Consider the following 26543-nt stretch of genomic DNA (forward strand, 5'->3'; position numbering starts at 1 on the left):
ATTGTTTTGGGGAAGGTTAACTTTCTGGTTGTAAGACCCGTCACGGCCAGGCTGGGAGACTGGATAGGCAAATGCTCACATTAAATCTGTACCGATACAGTGTGTTAAATGTCTTCCTTTTTACACCATAACCCATGGTGGTGCTCCTACTAAAGGAGGGAGATACGGAACATACATACATACGCGCAATTTTACACCAGTACTCAAAACCCTCCTTCCTTGATGGGTGCATTTTACATAGACAAATAAAATCGTATAATATAATCAAAATGAGGATGTTAATTAGATGTATGCCTTTTTGTGCTACTTCGTTACATTTGTTGTTTTTATAGTGATTAAGATGATAACACAATGTTGACTGCTGTACCCCTATTTTTGACATTTTTACCTATTGTGTCTGTTTGTTTTGTTCACGCATCGGTAACAATATAATGGAATTTGATGCGACTGTCATACAAGTGAGAGGTTTAGCTAGCTATAAAACCAGGTTCAATCCACCATTTTCTACATTTGAAAATGCCTGTACCAAGTCAGGATTATGACAGTTCTTGTCCATTCGTTTTTGATGCGTTTTTGTTATTTGATTTTGTCATGTAATTATGGACTTTCCGAATTGATTTTCCTCTGAGTTCAGTATTTTTGTGATTTTACTTTTTATATGAATATAAAACCTTGTCAAAATATTTCAATACCAATAGTAGCTATATTGATTATGTTCTTGTATATCTGTCGCTTAATAATGATTGCATTAATATTTGGGTGATATACAACAGCTTATATCTATTGTTAAATGTCCTTTTCATAACAAGCAGTAGCAAACCTTCTGCTCGCATCGTTTTGTCAATACATGTCTTAGCTAATACATTACGATTGTGCATGCTCAAACTATACGGATGTTATTAACTATTGTGTTGCAAACCAGAAACAGCTCTAACAGAGTATTGTCGCATTTTGTTAACTATGGTGTTGCAACACAAAAACTGCTCTAACAGAGTATAACCACAGAATGACACTACAGCTTTACGGTAACAATAAAGAAATGGTTGACCGATACAAAATGTAGGTGTCCTAGCTAAATAGCGATATGATGTTGTGGTCTTAGATATGTTAATATAAGTAAAGTGGTTTGAACTGTAATTCTAATCAGTTATGTCCTATTCACGATCGTGTTCTTTTGTTTGAATACAAATTCGAATATCGGGTAATGCATGCTATGAGATGACGAGTATCTTGTCAACACACATTAAATATGTTTTGCTATTTTTAGAATAAATTTAACATATGTGATCCCTAAATTTATGTTTGGCAGCTTGATTAGCATCTTTTAAATAGATTTAGAAGATTGAAAAGCGATAAATAATGATGTTTTAGAATCTATAATACTAAAATTACGAGGTCCAATTTGTCAGCCGTCTTCACGTAAAACCGATGAAACAAAGAATTCAACTTTATATATAACTAATATAGTACAATGATGTTGATTAAAAATTACACCACTCTAGGCCCATTTGTTTTCCACGTAATTAATATTGCCAATAATTAAGAAGTTCCGGACCGAGTCCGACACCGATACCAATAGTATATTCACCTGTTACCTATTACCTTATCTGTACGTTCCGCATCTGACAGGCGCACCACCAAACAGTGTATTTGGATTTTGCTGTATACTGTTGAGTAAAAAATACTCCATTCCAGGCCCTTTTGTTTTCCAAATTATTAATATTACCAATAATTGAAGGTTCCAGGTCGACGGGTTTAAACAGAAAGATTTTGAAAGCAGAGAAAACTGTGCACCTTATACATGTTATAATCGGCATGACTTTATCAGATGACAATACCAATACTAAAATAAGACATACGCATAGTTATATATCAGTCACGGACCCGCGATATCACGGGTGTGTTCTAGTATTATTTATATGTATTGCTTGAAAATACTCTGTACACGTTCAGTGTAATTAAGTAACTACATTGAGTTTTTGTATTGGCCGATTGCTTTTAACATTGACACACAAATGAGCCTGACATAATATTGATGCTAAACATTCATCAAACATAAGTATAAAATGTATACTATAATTATTCGTTACAGAAAATAAAAACCGAATCATAACTGAAAATGAATAAGACTTATACCCAAAAACAACATGTCTGTGGTGTTTATCTGCCAATTTCAAGTATTTCTTATGTTCTTATTATCAGTGCAAACCGTTTAACCTAGCTGTTATAAGCAACACATATTCAATGTGTACTACTGATACAGTACTTGCAACCTTAGGCGTTACTGTTTGACGTGAACTTGACTGATTGGTGAATGATCGGTGACGGATGTTTGACTGATCGATGAGTGATCGGTGATCGGTGACCCATAGGATCCGTCAGATAAGTCAAATAACCTATGAGAGAGTTATCCTGACAACTGTCACCGATCGATCAGTAAATGAAATTTATGCACGGATCGGACGGATACGTATATATTTAAAATTCTTATGTAAACCGAACTCGACAGTATTTACAAACGATGAACGCGGACCTCTACGAAGACACCTTAATTTACACATTAATTTGTAATAAAATTGGTTGCAATAAAAAAAAGTGAAAATAGTATACAGAATAATATGCTTAAAGCGTTAAATTGTTTGTGTTGATTAATAGTTTTGTATTAAATATTGTTAACATCATATTGTATTATATGACTCTGTTAACATAAACTTATTCCTACGAAAATGGTTATTATTGATCGCCATTCGATTTTTGAACTTTTTATAGTTTCGAACAGGTTGTTTTTTCGTGAAATTAAAAGAAATGTCAAAGAAATAATATTAAATTTTTTTTCGCATTGTTTAGAATTATCAAATTGTTCTTCTTTTTATCAAAAGTGATACCATTTTTTTTTAAATCAGTTATTTTTACCATCTTGAGACAAGTCTTCTAATCAGATTTGAGATATAATGAGAATTAAAATACTTAAACTTTTATTTTTGTGGAATAAGAATGCAGTTATTGATTTATTTTGATACAATTTTATTAACCGTCATATGATTTGAGTACTTTTTGTACATCAAGATTGGCTGTTCTTCATAAAATATGCTTACTTAAACGAAAAAGATACTAAATTTTTGTACGAGTTGCCTTAAATGCAAATATTTCTTCATTTTACTGAAAATTATTGACCGCTAATAAATTTTGTACTTTTTATAGTTTAGAATAGTTTTTTGTTCATAAAATTAAAAGAATATCAGAAAAATCATACTAAAATTTTGTTCAAATTGTATAAAATAACCAAAATTATTATTCTTTTTATCAAAAATGATACTATTTTATTTGAAATCAGTTATTTTTACCATCTTGAGACAAGTCATCTAATCAGATTTGAGATATAATGAGAATTAAAATACTTAAACTTTTATTTTTGTGGAATAAGAATGCAGTTATTGATTTATTTTGATACAAATTATTAACCGTCATATGATTTGAGTACTTTTTGTACATCAAGATTGGCTGTTCTTCATAAAATATGCTTACTTAAAGGAAAAAGATACTAAATTTTTGTACGCGTTGCCTAAAATGCAAATATTTCTTCATTTTACTGAAAATTATTGACCGCCATTAAATTTTTGTACTTTTTATAGTTTAGAATTATAGTTTTTTTTTCATAAAATTAAAAGAATGTCAGAGAAATCATACTAAAATTTTATTCGCATCATTTAAAATAACCAAAACTATTCTTCTTTTTATCAAAAATGATACTATTTTATTTGAAATCAGTTATTTTACCATCTTGAGACAAGTCTTCTAATTAGAATTGAGATATAATGAGACTTAAAATGCTTAAACTTTTATTTTTGTGGAATAAGAATGCAGTTATTGCTTTATTATGATATAAGTTATAAACCGCCATGATTTCATTACTTTTTGTTCATCAGGATTGGTTGTTCTTCATAAATTATGTTTACTTTAAGGAAAAAGATATTATTTTTTTGTACGCATTGTCAAAATGCAAATATTTCTTCTCATATTGGAAAATATTGTAATTTCAATAACAATCAGTTGTTATAAGTGATTTTCATATTATTTTTGTAGAAAATGTGAATTATTCAAGAATAAATCTGCTTAAAATTATTTCTTTCTTTTTAAGGAATGTATTTATGTTTACCACCATTGGATTTTTGTACTTTTTATTGTTTAGGAGTAGTTATTTTTGTAATTTGTTATTTTAAAGGCTTCGATTGTGACGAGAATATAGAAAGTCCATGATTATGATTTTAATTTTATGATGATAAGGATACAAAAATTTAAAATATTGAAAAAAATAGACTACATTTTTCAATAACTGATCCTTTCATTTTGTTTTTCCCGAGTATGTTTGGAAAATAATAAAATCAATTTCGCGATGTAGACACTCGCCGGGTTTGAAAATTTATAACCTAAATAAAACGAAAAAGACCATTATTTAATGATGATATTTTTATTTAGGTTTTATCTGTACATTTCTTTTCATTTCAATTCATAAAACTTTGCTAAATAATTAATAAACAAAATGTATCATTGAACGTTCGATTTTCACGAGTCGCCATTTTAATAAAAATTAAACGAAACTAAGATTCCGTAATTTGTATTAGTTCATCATGTGACATATTAAAGTTCAATCCGTCATCAAGGTCGATCGGTACTATCCGTCCGATCAGTCCGATCAGTCAATTACTTTTACTATAAGTCTGACGGATTGCTGACGTGAGTTTGACGCGAACTTGACTGATCGGTGACTGATCGATGACCGCTGATTGATCGCTGAAATAGTAACGCCTAAGGTTGCAAGTACTGTAATATATAGAAGTCGTCATTAGAAAACATGTGTAAATTGAACAGTCATAATGACTTGTAACGTAATGTGACAAATTCGTGTTCCAGGTTTTAGTCACCTTTGCATGACGTGTTTAAAAAAGCAATCGGCATTCTCATGGAAATAACTGTGATTTTCTTCTTGTTTGCTTTATTTATAAGCGTCGTAACTGTTATATGTTGCGTTTGTCACAGTAAATTGTCTTTACGTCTTTTTTCGTTTTTGCCTCCGACGTCATTTTTACTTTGTTCGACATATGAGTAATATTATTTCTTAAATATGATTAGCCTCTCGCCTAATTTTTGTTTCTCAGTTCTAATTAAAAATCAAGTTGACATTTCGCAAACCCATGTTTACATTTTTCTTGTTTACTTGATATTTCTCAGTTCAAAATTTATATGTTTTTAATTTGACTTGATATATCACATCTCCAATGTAGAAGTGACAAAATGCAGACTTGTAATAAAGAAATTCTAACTTGAATGTGAATAAATGATCAAAATGACGGAGAATTTTTAAATTAAAACAACAACAGGTCACACTACGGCGACCAAATTAATGAAACAGAGAAACATCAAGTTAAATAAAAAATTATAAGGGGACAGACCTGTGTTGTAAATTTCTGTATAGGAATAATGGTTAAATTCTACTTATTTCTTGTAGCTAGACAATATGTTCAGCAACACAATTGTATCTATTAAGCAAAGTATCATATATATCTTCTCATCTGTTATTTAAGAATTATGTTTGATATTTATTTTCATTGATATTTTGTCTGAGCCAGTGACAATGTGACTGTATCTTACATTAATTTGTAGGATCCTTTACTATAGATAATTTAGCTGATCTGTAAAAATAACATCTCCATGCCTAATATATCATGTACTGTAGTACGACGCTAGATTAAAACTGACGTGGAAAGGTAACACCCGGCAACCACAAGCTTCATTTTTATGAAACCCAGGTGGTCGTGTGGTCTAGCGGGACGGCTACAGTGCAGGCGATCTGGTATCACGATATCTCAGTGGCATGGGTTCGAATCCCGGCGAGGGAAGAACAAAAAATTTTCGAAAGCAAATTTACAGATCTAACATTGTTGGGTTGATGTTTAGACGAGTTGTATATACATAATGTACACAGCCATGTATCATCATCACTGCTGGTGATCCGATGGAGAAATCTGTTGTAGAGTTTCACTGGCTCAGACGTACTTATATCTATATATATATATACAATCATAGTTTATAATATACACACTCAAGGTAATCCTTCTTCTGAAAATGAACCGCCTGCGGCATGTCCTTTGGGTATGAAGTCATTGTTTTTGACTATTTGCAAATGTAGACTGGTGCTAGCATGCATGTGTTTTTAGTCAGGTAGAAACAAATAAATAAACCCCGTAATAAGAGTCATGTTCCTTGATAGTCTTGCGTGAAAAGCAACTCTTCTATCTAGAAGCAGCCCACCTTGAAATTGTTTTTTTTTTATTTTACCTATCATGTATTAACGAAATCAAACAACAATTTTCGTTAAACATATTTAATTTTCTTACCATTTCAGATTATGCGCATATCAATAACTCGGTAATCCAAAAGTTATCAGTTTTTCTAAAACCAGTTGTTGGCATGATACGGGTTATGTTCTTTTAATATATTGTATAATGGTATGGTTCTTAACCGTACACGGGTTGTGCAAGATTTTCATACGAAATGATAATCTTTTAATCGGTTAAAATGAAGTCTGAAGCTGGCATGCCAGTATAACTGCTAGAAGTCCTTTGTTCATTCAAGTATCACTCTTATTATGCTTAGTTTCTTAAACATGTCTTTAGTTACTTGTTCTTACATCGGACTCGGATTTCTTTTATACAGAGTTCTACTGTGCATTTTGCTTAGTGTTAATTTATTCATGAACATTGACTAGAAGTAAAGGGAAGAGTTGAGATCACACAAAACATGTATACCCGCCGAATCTTTTGCGCTTGTCCAAAGGCAGGAGCGTCTGACCGTTGTAGTCTGGTATGATTTTTAATTTTAGATGATTTACAGGTTTTGGAGTTTAGAATGTCGCCCATTATCACTGAACTAGTACACATTTTCATGTAAGGCCAGCTGAAGCATGTCTTTTGGTGCGTGATTGTTTCGTTGTGTTGAAGACCCATTGGTGGACTTCTGTTGGTCGGGTTGTTGTCTTTGACATAGTCCCCATTTCCATTTTTTATTTTATTATCCAGCAACACATAGAAACCATATTTAGAGTGACGTGGCACAGTAAATGTAAAGCGAATTTCTTGATAAAGCGTAACTTAGAAAAATTAGTTTTGTAAGAGGTGAATATTTTATTGAAGGATTAATCGAGGCTTTTTGATATCTAAATAACTATGAAAATACGGAGACATACATTTATATAATTTATACCTTGATCAAACTGTGCCAGGGGTCCAGTTTCGATTCCTATCAGTTCTATCATTACATTTCTGATCGTAACTGAATTTCTCCGGCTACAAAATTGGCTTCCAACAAAAACATCTACGGAATACCTAGCCAAGGGAATTAATGATATAAAGATATCACCATTATTGTAAAATAAATTCTGTAGGTTTTCTTACTGTGACAGAGTATTCGGTATTAAATTCATGGTCGTAGAGTACTTGTTTTTGTAGACAAACTATATTCTCTGTTTATGAATCCAACCATATTGCTTTATAAATTGTTATTTATGCATAATATTTGGAAAATGTTTTGCTGAACGGAAATTAGTAAAACAAAGTAAAGCAAATTTAATCTTCACTATTAAATTACAAAGGTAAGTATTATGAGTGCACATGAGACAAAGTATTAACTTACATTATTATACTTCCTGTAAGAATGTTCTTCTATAGAAAAATTGCTCTATTTTTGCATAGTTTTTTAAAGAAATATATAGCGTTAACTGCACTATGCGAAAATAGTAGGCCTTGCTGTTGCAACAGACTATTGATTTTCATGTCAATCATTGTCAATTTCACGTGCAAAGGCGGAGCTTAGTTGCTTTGACAGACAAGTGGGTTGGATTTATGAGCATAGCAATTAATAAACTATTACAATTGAACAATCAGGGGAAAATAGAAGATATATTCATTTTAATTTCTCTGACATTTTAAGAGACTTTAAATTACTGTAGTTTCTGTTAGAACGTTTTTGTTCTTTGTTTACTTCTGCTTACTGCCGTTGAAGCCAACATTATTTGAATACTTTAGAAGTCATTTGTTTACTGTACAGATAAATAGTTATATATGGTCCGCGATCATTGTTTTTTTTTTGTAAGGTATTGAGTTATATGAGTATTGTGTTTATACTGCAACTTAAATTAATAAAATCATAGCTTTTTTAATCGTAACACAAATGTCAAACTTTTTTATCCATTAATGGACCTCTGATTGTGGAAAAAGTGTTCCATGATGAAATTGACATTATATAAAATATAGATATGCTTCTATATTTAGGAAATAAAAACAACTAGTTGCAGTATAAATACATCTATATGCAGAGTTACATAAAGCGCATTTTTTTACACTAAAAAACACTACTGTCACTATTCCAAATAGTAAACAGTCAGTATAATAATGATATTAATGTTGTGTTTAACATTGACTATGGAAAATAGTAGCCAGGGTTTGAGACAATAGTGCACTCACCTTCGGGTCGTGCACTATTGTCTCTCACCCTGGCTACTATTTTCGCATAGTCAATGTTAAACACAACATTATTATATAATTACATAGTGTGTACTATTTTATATAGCTTTTAATATTTGAACTGTAGGTAAAATTATCTGCCAGTGTATAGGTTTCTTGAAATGTTCACCTTGGAATTTAACACATAAGAGCAAAAATGTGCATGTAAACAAATTAATCATATTTAAACAAACACATTTGTCCATACGTTGTTGATGAAAAAGAAGTGAAAGTACAGTTATAATGAATACTTCCACGTCGGAGAACACCACCATTTTAAACTAGTATGAAAGCCTGTGAAAACTATCATTTGAACAAACATGTTGCATTTTGTATGACTGTAGTTTTTAATTTTAAGTCGAAAAAAATAACAACAAGTAAAATCACAAAAAAACTGAACTCTGAGGAAAACAGAAAGTCCATAATCAAATAGCAAAATCAAAACCTAAAACACATCAAACAAATAAACAACAACTGTCATATTCCTAACTTGTTATATGCCTTTTCTTGTGTAGAACCTTGTTTTATAGCTAGCTAAACCTCTTAGGTTTATGTTTATAAATGCAATAGTTTTTTTTTATAATTATGTAATGACATATGATATTATGATATGTCGGTTTAATGCAAATAGGGGTACATTTTTTTGTAAAAATACAAACTATCTATACAATTTCCTTTATGATCATCAATATGAATAGTTGTAGTGAACATAATCAATCAAATGAATTAAATAGTAATAAACAAATGTCAACTGTAATCAAGAGACTTGACAAAGGCAATTCAGCTACAGGCTCAAATGAGTATGAATCGCTCACCTGGATATAATCATAGATTCCAAAAATGTAGTACGAGTATTACATGTTGCTCATATTTTCAACTGTAGGCAATTTATTAAATGCAATCATAAAAACGTAGGGTCAAAATAATAACCAATGGATAACATTGACAAAATTTATAATCAGAAATGTCAACATGTATTTCCAAATTTGTCCACTTTTAATGTTTATGGGACTTTGGTTTCGATTTTAAGTTGTGTCCGCCGGATATTATTTGCATAATTGTACCACTTTTTTACTGCGTATATTTTGGCTGTGTGCTTTCTAAGTAGTATTGTTTACGGCTGTGTACTTTCATGTTAAAAGGCTGTTGGGCTGTGTGTTTTCAGGATACTAGGGTTCTACATTGCATTTTTTTCGGGTAATATGGTTGTGCACTGTTTGATTTCAGAACAATATGATTTTTTTCTTGCACGCTTTCAGGGTAATAGGGTTCTGGACTGTACGTTTTCCTGATAATGAATTTTTGGTCTGCTGTCTTTTGGAATAAAAGGAATATGGGATGCGTGCTGCAAAAGGGGTTTTAAAAAACGTTTCAATTTTGAGTGTATCGGAGAGATAAATATACGAGCCTCTGGTCTTTGTTAGTCTTGTATTATTTTAATTTTAGTTTCTTGTGTACAATTTGGAAATTAGTATGGCGTTCATTATCACTGGACTAGTATATATTTGTTTAGGGGCCAGCTGAAGGACGCCTCCGGGTGCGGGAATTTCTCGCTACATTGAAGACCTGTTGGTGACCCTCTGCTGTTGTTTTTTATTTGGGCGGGTTGTTGTCTCTTTGACACATTCCCCATTTCCATTCTCAATTTTATTTACATTTAAAACTTAGGTCATAGTGTTACGACATCTATACATAATTCTTGTTAAAGATTTATCACATACAACAACTATACATATGATATAAACATCTTACAGTCAACAAAGCCTCTTCCTTTCTTCAGACGATCACAAATGTCATCATATAAACTAGGTATTTTCATGGTTTTTCTCCTTGCTCAAACTGTTGCTTTAGTTTTAAGTGTTGGTGTTTGTCCTTTTTATTTATAAACCTACGAGATGTTCATACCTGTATTGGCCTTGCCTATCCTTCGTCAATATTGAAAGTTCTTATTGTAATGGTAACAATGAAAATGTGAATTTTCAGTCAAAGCAATCCTTATCTAGTATCTCACATGTGCAAGAAATCACGTATTGTTATCTCCCTGCCCTAAGACAATATTATTTTTTTTATCGACGAGACGTTATAAACCGAAGTGCGTCAAAAAGTAAAGGCAATTCGTAGAAAAGAAATGGTTCTTTAAATCTACAACCTTAATCATTTAAAAGTATATGTAAGATAACTAATATTTATGATTCAGAGTTGAAAAACACTGATAACTCATGAAACACCAAAATCAACCTTATGTTTTTAATCATATTGTTCTTCCGAATTAAATGTAATAGACTTGCAAATAAAGTAGTGTATATTTTATTGAAATTTACTACTTAAAAATAGGACAGACTTCTCACAGAAACTTGTTATGTTAAAAAATCGTATAGTTTTTATTAATTCGTTTAACTCTTTGAAACAAAACAATAAGAAACACTGCATTCACATGTATGTATTCCATGTACTAAATTATAACTCTTTAGGTGGACCAAATTGAAGATGCAAATACATGTTTTGCAGTCAATGCGTATGAGTTATCACATTGAAAAACAACAAATTATGAGGTCAGTCGGCTATTATAATTTCCAATTTTTGTTATCAACATGATATCGCATAAATATGCAATGACAGAATCTTTTTGGATGTTTGGTCGTCGTGATTTAACACTGATCTAAAAGCAACGTCTTAACAAATGAGTGTGTAAGATTTTTTTTTACATGACAATATCCAAACAAATCACAGAATATGTATCATAAGTAGTTACTGATAAAAGTCCCTAGTATGGCAAACTGAAAAACATTTATAAAATAGAAACAAATGGACAAATACTACAATAATAAAAAGATAAACAAATGTCAGAAGCAGAAAAAAGCGACGGTGTATAAAACAGTGTAGGTTCGGCGTTCACATTTCCGAAGCTTATTAATCTAAGCAACGTAAAGCACACTGCCCGTGTATCTATAGTTGAATAACAACTACGCAATAAGGTATGTATTTTCCAATGTGTCATCCGTATCAATTCTAGACACAGCTATAATCAAATGTTGGTTGAATTGGTGTGTCGTATTATATACTTCATAATACTCCTCAACTAGATTAATTCATGTGACACGAATTTTTACAATTAAATGATTAAAATAGCCTTGTATATGTTGTAACCATGACTCCCCTGTATATCAATATCATCATGAATGGACGACCAGAACAATTTGAAAAATTGTATCACACATACAATTTAATTGTGTTTTCAACGTAGGATATAATAAAGGTATGAAAACATTTTCAATGTTAGTAAGGATACGCTCTCTTTTATATTATCCACATTTGACAAGCTATTGTATCAACTCAAGATTTCACTATTATTGTCTACCATTTTAAGACGCCTGTCACGATGTTTTCTGCAAACAATTATTTAAATCTATCTCAAAAGATTCCCGGTTATGACACCTATAGCGGACAACTACAAACTAGTGCTTTTTTAAATTGTTATGTGCGGACACAGTTTAAAAGGCATTATCGACTAAATGTTCACGCAAACTATTACACTTTGCTTAAGATATTTACCTACTTTGGTGCAACTGACGATTTTCTCATGAGAACTTTTTTCTTAGCGTTTTGTCGTCTTTCTATTCCAAAATAATAAGAGTAGAATAACAAAAAATTATTAACAAGTACCGGAATCAGTAGAGCAAGAAGGCATACGCCAGTAATTGCACAAGTTGATGCAATTAGCCTGCCTTGGACAGTTGTCAGGTAGATATCTCCATAACCAACTGTCGTCAGAGTGACAACAGCCCACCATGCTGCGTCAGGGATATGTGCAAAGGCAGAATCTTGCGAGAAGTAGGCGAGAGACGAGAACAACAAAACAGCTGTACACAAGGTTAGCAGCATAACTAATAAATCACCCACACTAGCACGTAACGTGTACACCAATATTCGGAACCCGCTGATGTGCCTTACCAATCGAAATAATCGAAATACTCTAAATACTTGCAGTGAATACACAATATCGTGACCAGAATCCTTATATACCTCTTTAGGATTCACTTGATCTACAATGAGTGATGTATACATTACAAACAAGGCCAAAATGTCTATGAAGTTTAAAAATGTGATAAACTCTCTCCACGGCAAAGGAAACACTATAAGCTTGCAAATAATTTCAATCGTAAAGTACGCCAATGTTATCATTTTGAGATACCAAAAAGCATCGATTTCAACGTAAACATGTCGTGGTAGTACCACTGATGCGTCATGATATGTATCATTAAACCAGTAATCATCGAACAGTTCCTCCTCCTCTGATGTAAAGTAATCAAACCATTCATCTTTTGTTAATTTTCTTCTAAATAATGGATGTGTACTGCTGACCAGTAGAAACAAAGACAGTAGAACCATTGCATTGCTGATATATAAAAACACCTAAATAAAAAATAAAATAAAGAAAACTTGGTTATTATACACTACTGCATATGACTGTGATCAACAGTTAGAAACTAAAATAGATTGTTTAAAAAATATTTTTACATAAGCTAGAGGTAGAGGAGAGTGATATCTCAAACATATATTTCAATTCACGGCATGTTTACGTCTGTCCCAAGTCAGGAGCCTCTGGTCTTTGTTAGTCTTGCATGTTTTTTAAAATTTAATTCATTTATATATTTTAGAGTTTAAGAAGACGTCCATTTTCACTGAACTAGTACACATGTTTATTCAGGGGCCAGTTGAGTCCCGCCTCCAGGTACGGGATTATCTTACTGCATTGAAAAAAACATCGGAGGTGATCGGCTGCTGTCTGTACTTTGATCGGATTGTTGTCTCTTTGACATATTCCCCATGTCCATTTTCAATTTTATAGTCGCCAAACTTTACTTATGCGAGAATCAAACATCCCTTTTAAGTTATCGATATGTTAATAAACTGCTCATGATTGACTCGGATTTTGAAATTGGATATTTCATACATTCATTACGTAAAGTATATTAGTTTCAATAAATAAAGCGAGCTTGATTGGTACAGGAAAAAAAGTGTAAAATGACCATGCGTTCACTTACTTAAAGGGGCGCTAGCTGTCAAATTCATGTTCACCGATTCTAATCAAATTCTCATATTTGATTTATAACAATGTAAAACATTTATCCAAACTATTAAAAGTCTAAATCAAACAATGAACAAGGCACACAGATGAATATACGTAGCTTCGTTTCGTGTGTATTGAGTCTAGACGCCATCTAATTATGTATCGAGTTGACCTCTATAGTCATCTGATGACCATACAAGCGATGTAAACATACATATAGATATAAATAGATTAAGCAAGCACGTTCTGTTAAATTATTCTAGGATTATTTAATTTCATATTACAGATACAAAATAAATGTTTATCATCGTTTTTACCTGTATTAAAAAGTTTATTTGTAGATCGAATCAGTCAATCAAATGATTTACTTTTGTTTCATTTTCAATGTTGACATTATCTTCCTTTAAATAACTTTACACATACAATTCACGTGTTATCCATCTCAAGCTAAGGGGTTAAATTAAAGTTCACATGAATACGAATTCAATGAGGTCGAGTTATTGCAAGTGAATAATTAATAATCAATGTTTTTTTTTTGCTTATTTTAACAAAATTGAACCTTATTGGCTACTAAAAAGGAATTATTATTTCACTATTTGTATTTCATTACTGATTGAGCCTAAAAACAAATATATTAGGTTTTTCATATATCTCGTAGCTAGTGCCCCTTGAAGGATTGTGTACAACAACTCAATTAAATCAGAATATTCAAAACAGCATACTAGTAACTGATAGTCATACATTAGAAACATGGTAATATTCATCGAATATAAATTGAAATTTCAATTTGTGGAAACGAAATAAAGTATGCGTCGTGGGGAAAAAGATCTCAGACCTACCTCTTACATTTTTTGATTATTTGTACTCGTCATGCATATAAATTTTCCACTAGTCTTTAGCCAATCAGCAACCATGTAAGAATAGGTCATTTCATCGTGATTGGGAAATTGAATTGCCATCTTCACTCTTACCGAATGAAGAACTTTACAACGGGAAAGAATTGTATTAAAATGAATATAATAAGCAACAATATAAAAAATCAAATCCGTCAGGTCTATAATTCAGAAATTTTGGGACATCTGATTTTATATATTGGTATATATAGCATTTGAGTCCTATGTTAGATTGATATAGTGGAATAAATGTCCATGGATAAAAATGGATTACAGTGCGTTTTAACAATTCCAATGATATATTAATCGATGTTTATTACTAACTGTGTCTTATGGTAATGTTTTCTGCTTATTGTACAAAAAGTAATTTGAAACTAATCCATATTGTCCGTCATAATTGCTCTCGTTAGATCTCTTAAACAATCACGGTTACTTGAAAGTCATTCTATAATATCAAATAATGCATCCTGTTTGTGTAATTTTTTAGTCATTAAAATGTAATGTGTCAAACAGAAGTAGTTTGTATTGATAGTGTTATCTTTACTATTTCTATGGAAACATTGTAGTATGTTGTCCTGACTTACTTGACTTAATCCACTTCGTCCCAAGGGGGACATAGGGCGACTACAATTTTTTGTCCTATTATTAAACAAAATATTCTTCGGGCATTAACCCTTGGTTAAACCAACTTTGAAATGGCGAAAAACAAAATTTACCAAAAAAATTGTGAATTCCAGATTTTGATAATCATAAGTAGGACACATTTATTTATTTTCGGTATTAAACCCCCCAAATAAAGAGGGTCGGATATTTGTATGTTCGAGATAAATAAAAAATCAAAAAGTCAGAAAGTGAGTAAAAAAATCAAAGTGTCAGCAGGAAAAAGTTTACCGCTCTCGCTCGTTTCATATGCTTTTTAAAGATGTGTATAGTTGGGGATTGCTGCAAGACGAACATGTTTTTCTTTCCAAATATATATTGGTTTTTCAAAGCTCGTTAACAATCTCTTTCTGATGTGTCAATTTCCAGGACATACTTAATGAAATTACTGTTATTTTAGTTTGTAATTTTCCTAAAGTAATTTTTTATGAACTGAAGCCAACTATAATCAATAGACAAGAATTATAAAATCTGTCTTTACTACAGACTTGATCAATTAGCTGTTATATAGAAAAGATTTTTACAAACATGTTGATCCCATATAATGATAACAGTTAATTAACAGGTAGTAAAATAACAAAAATACCGGACTCAAATGGCAAAAACCAAAGGCTGAACATCTCAAACAAATGTAAAATGTCAAATTCCATACTTATCACAGGCGTTTCCTTTAGCAGAAAATGATGGATTTTTCATTGGATTAATAGATAGCAAAAACATGGTTTGGTCTTTTATATCATACTTTCCATTAACGGCTTGTCAGAAATGATGATTTCAAGCATTTACCACACACATAATGATTACAGTCGATCTCCCGAGAGTTAGTTAATGGGGTTCAAGACACGTTCAACCAAATTAATTCAATGTTCATTCATGTATTTAATTTAAGTTTAAGATCAAATATGGATGTTGGAAGTGAACTTATTGACCTTTTAGTCTTCGATACAATGACTTTTTTATAACCTGATATTGGCTCTGAACTATTATTCATCGGTTGTTGGTTTTGGTCCATACAGTCTGTTTTTTTAGTTATTGATTTATATATCAATAAGACTGTTACTTTCCTTTCAGAATCATTTTACATTTATCTTGTCGAGGGCTTTAGCTGCTAACCTTGCAGTATTGGTCATTTGTGAAGGACTTTCGCTTACCTATAGTTGTTTACTTTAGCCATATGGTCTCGAGATGAGAGTTTTTTCATTTGCAATCATAAATCCACTTTTTATTTCATAAGTATTCATATACAGTCCCTGTAACGTAAAAGTGAACACTTATTTCGTTCGGAAATCGTACGTACAGCGTTCGGTAATCGTTCGTGTAGAGTTCGGTCATCGTTCGTACATCATTCGTATAGCGTCTGTACAATGTTCGGTCAGCGTTCGTTCATCGTTCGTTCATCGTTCGTTCATCGTATGGTAAATGTCACCGTTGGTGGTTTTGTAAAACGTATATAAAAATTCGTTGAAGATATCTATGGAACCAGCGTCGCTTGTGATTCCTGCTGTCGGTGTTAAAACTATTTTTTTTTACTGTAAAAAGTGCTTAAGTCCATTATGATTAAAATACAGAATTAAAAAATAACTCTACCCTTTTTATATTTTTTTTTTATTTTAGAGGTAAGGTTATGGCCAAGTTCCACTTATTCTTTCGCAAATCATTTACCTAAATAACCAATCAATTGTATTCTAAAAGAAGTTGATTTGTACGAAAACATGAAATATTTCTCACTGGACGTTATGTTTGCAATCGATGATCAAATACAAATCTACAGTATTTATATGAAAGAGACTAAATAATATTTTTTTATTATTATTCTACACATATTTGAAGGATCGAAATAATCAGTTCTACAAATGGATGTTATTTAAAGACTTGACATTTTACAATTATCACATGCATCCATGAAATTTTTTATCGACGCACCAAACTTTTCCCTTTCATCGTGCATAGCTCATTTTCCGATTAACTTAAGGTTTCTAGCGATCTTCTTAAAAAAAGAGACTACTGTCCATAGATTTGTTATTAACCCCAGATGCTTGATGGGTACAAATTAGTATTCAGGAATGACCACTTTGCATTACACCACATTTCAACAGAAATTAGAAAAGAACTCCAAGTATTTCTAAGACATTGCTATTTTCCTATTCTATGTAGCTTTTTTCTGGCAAACACGGTTTTGTAAATGCTGACAGGCATCGACCATTGAAAAACAATCGATCTGTTTAAAATAAGAAATGAAAATAATTGTTTTTTTATGGCAAATAAGAAAAATGACCGTTTGATTTGAAATTGTTTAAAATCATTCAGAATAGATTGAAATAGATAAAAAATAACGTATTTTAATGTGAAAAGGCTAGACTTTAATTTGTGTCGTAGGGATGTGATTGAGTGGTTTTGTTTACAATTATTTCCCATAATTTCCCTAGTGAAAATCTGCAATAATTATTGTTTCATCATGTTGTTTGATTTTCACATTATAACAAAACTAAGAATATGGCGGATGAAATTATAGTTAGCTGTTTAATGTCCAGTGGTAACTATTAGATGTATCATCAGGAGGACATTTACAGTGTTATACTAACATTAGATGTATGTGTCATTATATGTTGTGTCACATACTATAAATATGTAGTGTTATGGCAATAAAGGTTTGAATTGAATTATAATACGTTATTCTGATTGGCTACACTGCAGTCTTGCGTTATTCCTTAATCAATTTCATTACACAATAAAATGTATCATTCAAGATGACACGAGGTCCCAAAATAGAGTGCACAGGTAAATTAAAAAAAAACTTGATAAAAATCGTGTTTTCATAATCCTAGCTAAAAAAATGTATTTATAAGTATTGAATGCTTCTTTTTGACCTATAGACCTATAGACCGTGTGTATCATATGCATATTTAGGATGGGTTGCTTCGAACAAAGGAGGTATAAATACAGGAAAATAAAGAAAAAAAATACAAAATTAGAATAGTCTAAGAGAATAACGGGCAAAATAAAGAACAGAGGAAAATGGTAAAAGAAAATAAAGGAAAATGGTATAAGAAAAATCAGGAATAGAAGGCAATGGTCTAGTTTTTTGCCGGACAATTGTTGAATGATGATTGTTTAAATTAAAGGGCATTTATAGGTAATACCCCAGTCCCACTAGGCCGCGATCGCACTACGATTTGTGAAAAAAAATGCAAATTTTTATGATCGTAGTGCGATCGTGTAGATCGCAGTAAGGTCGTATCACGGTCGTGGTGAGGTCTTCAAGATCGTGAAGAGCGTGGCCAACTTTGAACATGTTCAAAATAATCGTGGTGCGGTCGTGGCGAAATCAGGTTGTAGTAAAAGCGTAGTGAGAGCGCACTAAGATCGTAGTAAGATCGCAAAGGTCGCTGTACAATCGTAGCGAGAGCGTAGCGAAAGCGTGATTCTATTCGGAGAAACTGCGCTACGATCGCTCAGCGACGTTTTCACGACCTCACTACGACCATCACGTTCTCACTGCGACCCAACTACGCTTCCACTACGACTATACCACGCTGTTCACGACCATAGTACGATTCTAGCACGCCCTTGCCGTTCTCATCACGCTCTTCTTACGACCTGACTACGTTCACACTACGACCATTATTCTCATTATCATGTAAAATATATAAAAAAGCTCCCTAGATTTTGTTTGTTGGAATGTAATTATTCATTTGCGCTAACGGCTCAACCATGCTTCTCGTTTTTATATAGATTAGACAGTTGGTTTTCCCGTTTAAATGGTTTAACACCAGTAATATTTTGGGTCCTTTATAACGTGCTGATTGATGTGAGCCAAGGCTCCGTGTTGAAGGCCGTACCTTGGCCTATAAAGGTTTACTTTTATAAATTGTTACTTGGATGGAGAGTTGTCTCATTAGCACTCATACCACATCTTCCTATATATATTGATTCATCTATGTCATCTCTGCTATCGTTCACTAAAATATCGTCATTGAGCTTTATGGACCAGCAATAGGTTGTAATTTAGGTTGGATTGGTCGGTCCGACATCTCTGCTTGATCAGGATTCCTTACTTTGCTCCCTCTGCCTCTACATCAACTCCTACCACCATGCCCACGTGTTCTGGTAGATTTTGGTGGCATGACTGTATTGTTTCCGAGAAATCTACGATTTAATCAGACATAGAAGGAATTGAACTGTATAGTGTATTTATATGGAACACGATGTTGACGTTATTGCTGAGAACGTAGTAAGATCGCGCTATGAACGTAGTATAATCGTGGTAAGAACGTGTTATAATCGCAGTAAGATCGTATTGCAATCGGATAACTCGTGGTATGGTCGTAGTGAGAACGTGAAGAGCGTAGAAAGATCTTGATAAGCGTAGTGAGGTCGCAGAATAAGCGAGGTGAGAACGTGGTATAATCGTAGTGGGATCTTTGTAGAAGCGTAGAGAGAACGTAGTAGCATCATGAAAGCAACGACAATTTACATTTTCATGCCGCTCATACCGCGACCCCACCACGATCTAAATTTATTTTAGATCGCGGTGAGCGTGGTGCGATTGTGGTCTGGTGGGACTGGGGCTTAAAATAATACACTATCGTTTGTACATTGGTAGGGGTTTATGTTTAGAGTTGATGAGGAACATAATGAGTAATTGTTTTTGTTTGAAACTTCTCGAATATTTTGTTTTTTTTCGTCTGATTTTAAAATGAATAAAAAAATCTATAATACAAAACTAAATGGTTTAATTACGACATATATAGATAAAACTGCTATTCAGTCGATTTTAAAAGACATGCTCTAAAAGAAAATACATAAAACAAATATTTAACAATCTTTTTGAACAAAAAGTCAACCTTAAGACACGGAATATATTTTTGTAAGAACATTATATTAATTCCGACTTCCATCTAAAATAACTTGAATTGTTCATTTGAAAAAAAAGGGTGATACCTTAGGCTATTTAAAAAAAAATGTTGATTGATCCGAATTTTGCGCATATTATCACCTATATAAAAAGATTTAAGAGAACACAATTCATGTTTTATATTTAAAAAAACCCATATACGCTAAACGAAACTATGCACGCCAAAAACGATGTACGCTAAACGATACGATATACGCTAAACGAAACGATGTACGCTAAACGATACGGTATACGCTAAATGAAACGATTAACGCAAAACCATACGATGTACGATAGAAGGGCGCTTATGTTATCGTCTATGGTATGGTTTATGGTACATGGTTTCGTTTGTACATCATTCGTTCAGCGTTTCGTTTGCATTCGTACACCGTTCGGGAAGCGTACGTACATGGTTCGGGCAGCGTTCGTATTGTTAACTTTTACGTTACACGGACTGTAGATGGACAAATGCGTATCTCATTTTATTGATAAATCACAGAACCGAGGTTTTTGATATTTTTATTCCTAATTCCATATTTAATAATACCTGTAAGGGGGAGATTTCTACATGATCAATAGCTGAAATTGTTTATTTAACTTCACCAGAATTTGTTTTACTTTCCCGAAAAAAAAAACAACTATGTTGTGAATATCTCTATTGAACTAATCAGAAGAACAGAGTTTCAGTATTGGTAAGCTAGCAACTTATATCAAACGGGATTTATGATGTGCTTTCAAGAGGTTTTCTACTCAGTTTCAAAATAACAAACTTTTCATAACACTAGTATTGATATTGATAGGGGATATTAGCCATTGAAATTTTGGCGAGAAAATGTTCTTTCTTGATATTTCATAAATTTATTTGTGACAAGTTTAAGTGCTCAAAAACTATTTTAAAAAACAAGAATTTTATTAGACTTTTACAGATGTCTTATACTCATACAGTCATGTAAAAGATTTATAAAAAGAAAAACGGGGGTCAATGGGCAAATTTCGAATGAATAAAACCAGAGGTTTCCTAAAATCTGACATAAATTGCAAAACATGACAAGCGAACATCCTTAAAATGAAACATTTATTTTGAATTGACGCTTGACTATCTATAGCTGCCCATTTTTCGTTAAAACTGTTAAGTAACAATTGCTTCATCTAACACAAGAGCAAGTACAGGAGCATAATTTATTATACAATTAATGGGGTTGATACAATGATATATCAATTCTAGAGATATGAATCTCTATTACCCTGATAGATGAGGGTACATTATCTTATCTGTAGGCTCTACAATTTAAACTATAAATTGAAGGTACCAGTCTTGTATAACAACTCAAGTTTCCGGTGCATGTCAAAACATGGAGGGAAACGAAAAAGTCCATTTTTTCTGATTTTTGTTCTGGACTCATTTTTTTCTGTTTAATTATAGGTTTATGCTGAATTGAAACATATATTTAGAGTGAAAACAAATCTTTTTGGGGATATCAATCCAGGAAAGAGGAAGGATATCATTTATACTGGAAGTGGTGCGGCCTAGTGAAAACAGCAAACAGAAAGAAGAAAAAAATCCCAAAAACTGCAGGGTTACGTAACTTTTTATTCTTCATGGAATGACCCACTTATTTTTCGATTACATCACAGTTTCACATTAGTACATACATTGACATACATAATATGAACATGAAATTTGTTTTCTTTGTAGCGTTTTTTTTTATATTTTTATTTTCAAAGATCAGCTGTTTTACATGTAAAACTATGAAGCAGTCAATTACAAGACTGCAACCTGAAGTATAGCAGTTGATTAAGATACTTTTAAAAGAGATTTCTGTTTTTTCTCTTAATTTATTATCTGCTTTTAAACAAATGTTACATTTTTTGTTTTATTACTGGAAATATTCAATTAAGTATTCGAAAGGAAACCACCGAAAACAAGAAGGAAATGGAAATAAATCCCTGATAATTTAAAACACGTGGTAACAAATATAATTGAATTAACGTTCACGGACACTGTTTTAAATCTTTTATCTATCTCTCGAATATTTGCCGCGGTGAAAATAAAAAAAGACCACTAGCCTAACGAACCTTCGTCGATGTTAATATCATCCTAAGTTAGAAACAGTTGGTATTTGGTTTCTGCATGTCTGGTAATTCTAGAATTCTCGAGAAAATTGTTTGTAGAATTTTATTTAGTATATATCAAACTAAGATATGGTATGATCATATCTTGATTCACCATATCAGGAAATGGAAACGAATGGTATCTTCGTGCACCATTATACTATTTCAACATATATTAATAATACCTTGGCTAAAAAAGATGAAGTTGGATATTCCATTACAGACCACGCTCTCGCTTGTACAGACCTCCATCCGTTACCGCCGGCCATCGTCGCTACTATTTCAAACATAGTATTTCTTTTACATTCCCCTTCCTCTAAAACAGATAAAACTTGTAGGTTGTCAAAGTACGAAACATATCTAGTGAAACAACACGATTCTAATTCAGTTTCTGGTATTCCCCAAAATTCAAGTTCTTCATTGAATTTCTGTGGACATATGTCTTCTGGCATGTGTAATTTTCCTCCATTTAGATAATCAAATATATTGTTGGTAGACGTTGTGTGTCTATTGAATTGAAAGTCCATACATTTAGAATCATTCTTAATTGTTGCTAAGATATGATCTGCGGCATCAGAGGTAGTTTCACGAATTCTTCTTAAAAGTTGATCTGACAATTCGTGTTTTATTCCTCTATTTGAAATACAATGTACTTTTGCCATATTTCGCTACACTTTCTTATGCAACCTTATCTAGCTTAATACATGGAAGAACAAATTACCTATTATGTTTTTTTAATCTTTTAAACTTAATCTGAATTGTCATAGGTATACGTTATAATTTAACAGCTCGTTGAGTTAATGCCATTGCATTCAATTATCGTCTAATCGATGTAAGAAACGCTCATCCATTTCCAACAGTGGCAATATTCTAAGACATCAATTTATAAGTAATGAATCTAGTCATTAATCTTTAACAACTTATTAACCTCAATCTCCATAATATAGAAATAAGGTGACATGGGCTGATTGTCAAAGAGACAATAGACTTTACACATTTACCAAAGAACAGCATACAACACATTCGCAGTAACAATATTCAGTGTATAAGTATTAATAATGCAATAACTTAAATATTGTAAATAAATGCATTGGCATTTAGAAGTATTGATTTATCTTTAATATTTGTGTTTCTTAAGGACTCTATACTAAAATTTGCTACAATTGATGATTATTAATATTTGATAAATTTATATATCCTTTCGAGAAGCACTCCAGTTATAATTATATAATATTTGAATTAAAAGAGGGACGAAAGATACCAAATAAACTCATCATAGATACCAGGACTAAATTTTGTATATATGTCAGACGCGCGTTTCGTAGGGACAGTCAAACTCATAAATCGAAAATAAACTGACAACGCCAAGGCTAAAAATGACAAACAGACAAACAATAGACACAACATAGAAAACTTAAGAATAAACAACACGAACCCCACCAAAAACTAGGGGTGATCTCAGGTGCTCCGGAAGGGTAAGTAGATCCTGCTCCATATGTGGCACCCGTCGTGTTGCTAACGTGATATCAAATCCGGTAAATAGTCTAATTCGGTAGGTCACATTCATGAAAGGGAAGGGTATTGTAATTAAGACGTAAGGAACATATCCGATATCATTTGTGAAATGGTTATTCCATAACGGTCAACCAACACGTGATGGCGTCCGTAAAATTTACGAAGGGATGATTTCAACTTCACCATTTCGAAATCTTGGTTTAATAGATTTCATGTGAGCAACAACCCTCTATCATGAAAATCGTGATAGGAAATGCAAGCATGGGAATATCGTATCAATTGGGATATATATACCCAGTATGCAGGTGCTTCTGGAATGTTGCTACTTAGAAATGGAAAGTTCACAATTGAATTAAGTGAGAATTCAAATATTGATAGAGGTCATTGATATTTAATTTGTACAACGTATATTGTTGTATCTCATATTTATATAAGCATTTATTTCGGAAATAGTTTTGATTTTTCATAAAGAGAACAAATTACCAGTTGGCAAATATTTTTACTAAACTCAATTGTCACAGTTTGCTGAGTTAGAAATTTTACAAACTGCGATCCTTCTTATTGATATGAAAAACCTACATAAATTTCCGATACATGGAATAATCTTAGAGACCAATATGTAAGTAATTATATAATTACTACTTATTAACTTCCATTTCAACGAAGCAATTACAATACAAACATAAGGAATTGTAGTATGATTGCCTATGGAACAATATTACTATAAATATGTATTAATGAACAATGGATAACTTGTTTACAGTTACAATGCAATTTAAAATTTTAAATGATACAATACCTAAAATGACGTTCTGATAATTGCGGACAATTAAATCTTCGTGCATGGGGAATTAAGAAGTATTGATTTAACCGGGATACATAAGTTCTGTGAGGACACCTAACAATTCTAGTTTTCATGAATATCTAAATAGCCTGTCAAGTAGCACTGCAAGCATTCCCATTTTTGTATTTATTATAAATTATTGGACGTTTAATCTCAGGTAGACATATCATATAGAGATAGTTGTTGTGGAAAAATGAACAACGTATTCTGTTTTATCTTATATTTATAAGCATCTTTTCGGTATGGTTGGTTTTTCTTTACTTGTTTAAATAGATAATCGGAACGTGTGTAGTCTGATGAAAATGCTATAGCTTAGAATGTTTTAGTTTTGAAAATTATAAAAAAATCTATTAAATTTAACTTGCATATCCTTGTAGCACTGGATCGATACCGTTGCTGAAGGACTAACTATATATTATCTGCTAATTATACGAGATAAAACAGTCTTTCTCATATTGCCTGTTGCTGTTGGACGTTATGCAACCAACAATTAATCATATATTGTCCGTCGATAAATCAAAGAATTATCAAGAGTGAAGATGATACATAACAGCTGAACTTTCTATCACTTACTCAAGTAAAGAGAAATGCAGATTCTCAATGATCAACATTTGGGTTGTCAAACTGCCAAGTATCTATAAAATTATTCTTGTAAATCGTGTGATTCAAAGACATTTAAATAAATATACAGTTTGTTTAAAATCACCGTATGACCAATAGTTCAGAACAAGATGTCGCAGATTGGAATTAAATATGCGTCATCTTCTCAGCTTATCCTATATCAAGTCTTGAATATTGCAGTTGTTATCTAATAATTCTCTGTTTCTATGCATGTTGGTGTTTGTATTTGTAGCAGTTCACTGTAGTTCTGTTGATTTCCACTTATAATTGATGTATGTGGTTTCCTTGTTTGAAGTTTTTAACCCGTAATTGTATTTTCTTATTCTATTAATGACTTCGAACAGAGGTATACTACTGTTGTCTTTATTTATTCAGCCTGTCCAAAATTAACTGAAAACTGAACACAAATGTTTGTAGTGCAAGCTCTTTTACTTATGCTTCCTGTTATTTTGGCAAATATACCGTTTACCATTAAATCAGGTATGCAATCACATTTGTTAAAAATTCAATAAATTTTAAGCTCTGTCAGTACTTTCCGATGAAACAATTAATTTTTGAGAAAAAAAAAACAAAAAACATTGGGTTTGGGAAAAAAGAAACATATGCATATTTCCTTTTTAATATACTTCAAAACATTTAAAGTTAAATTAATATAAACAGGTGGTTTTGGTGTATCATTGCATTTTACATGCTTAAACAGTTTAAGGATGTTTGCTTGTTATGTTTTGGAATTTTTGTCAGATTTTCGAAATCCTCTGGTTTTATCCATTTGAATGCCTTAAAAAATTTGCCTATGAACCCCCATTTTTCTCTTTATAAATCTTTTACATTTATAATGATAAGCCATTTGTAAAAGTCTTATAAAATCTTATTTATTTTTTAATAGTTTTTGAGAACTTTAACTGGTCAATGATAATGCTAAGAAAAATCAAGAGAGAACATTTTCCCGCCAAAATTCTAATGGCTAATATCTCGAAAACAAGCACATTGACCGCTATATTTTTTTTGCTTTTTTGATTCCTAAATTAATCCCCTATCAATATATACTATTTTTATGGAAAGTTATTTATTTTTAAACTTAGCAGTAAACATCCTTAAACTTATTTTGTAACTTGGCAGTTTGTTATACATTTTTGGCTATTATGGATTTTATGCAATTTCCTCAGGTTTTTGTTGACGGTTGTTATATGGTAATTTAAAAATTAAATTAGAGTTTATACATATTTGTTAATTCCTAGGGTATGTACTTTCCCTGGTTTTATTTTCATTAATGATAAGGTCAGCTTGGCAGCTTGGCAGTTTGTCTTAATTAAGAGATTAAGGGATAGGTATTAGATCATAGATAGGAAACAGCAGGATGACAGCATTGATGTTA

At 32.0% G+C, this 26543-nt stretch overlaps 1 protein-coding gene across 1 annotated transcript; it reads right to left on the reverse strand.

Annotated features, from left to right (window-relative positions):
- Positions 1 to 11296: 11296 nt before the first annotated feature.
- LOC143050866 (potassium voltage-gated channel protein Shaw-like) lies at positions 11297 to 22850 on the reverse strand. The gene is made up of 3 exons (XM_076223971.1): positions 22374 to 22850; positions 12792 to 12971; positions 11297 to 11335 (listed from the first exon to the last, which is right to left on the reverse strand). The coding sequence occupies exons 1-3, from the start codon at positions 22848 to 22850 to the stop codon at positions 11297 to 11299; spliced, it is 696 nt and encodes a 231-aa protein (XP_076080086.1).
- Positions 22851 to 26543: the final 3693 nt, after the last annotated feature.

Source organism: Mytilus galloprovincialis, chromosome 11, assembly GCF_965363235.1.
Source record: "Mytilus galloprovincialis chromosome 11, xbMytGall1.hap1.1, whole genome shotgun sequence".
In the NCBI taxonomy this organism is placed as follows: Eukaryota; Metazoa; Mollusca; class Bivalvia; order Mytilida; family Mytilidae; genus Mytilus; species Mytilus galloprovincialis.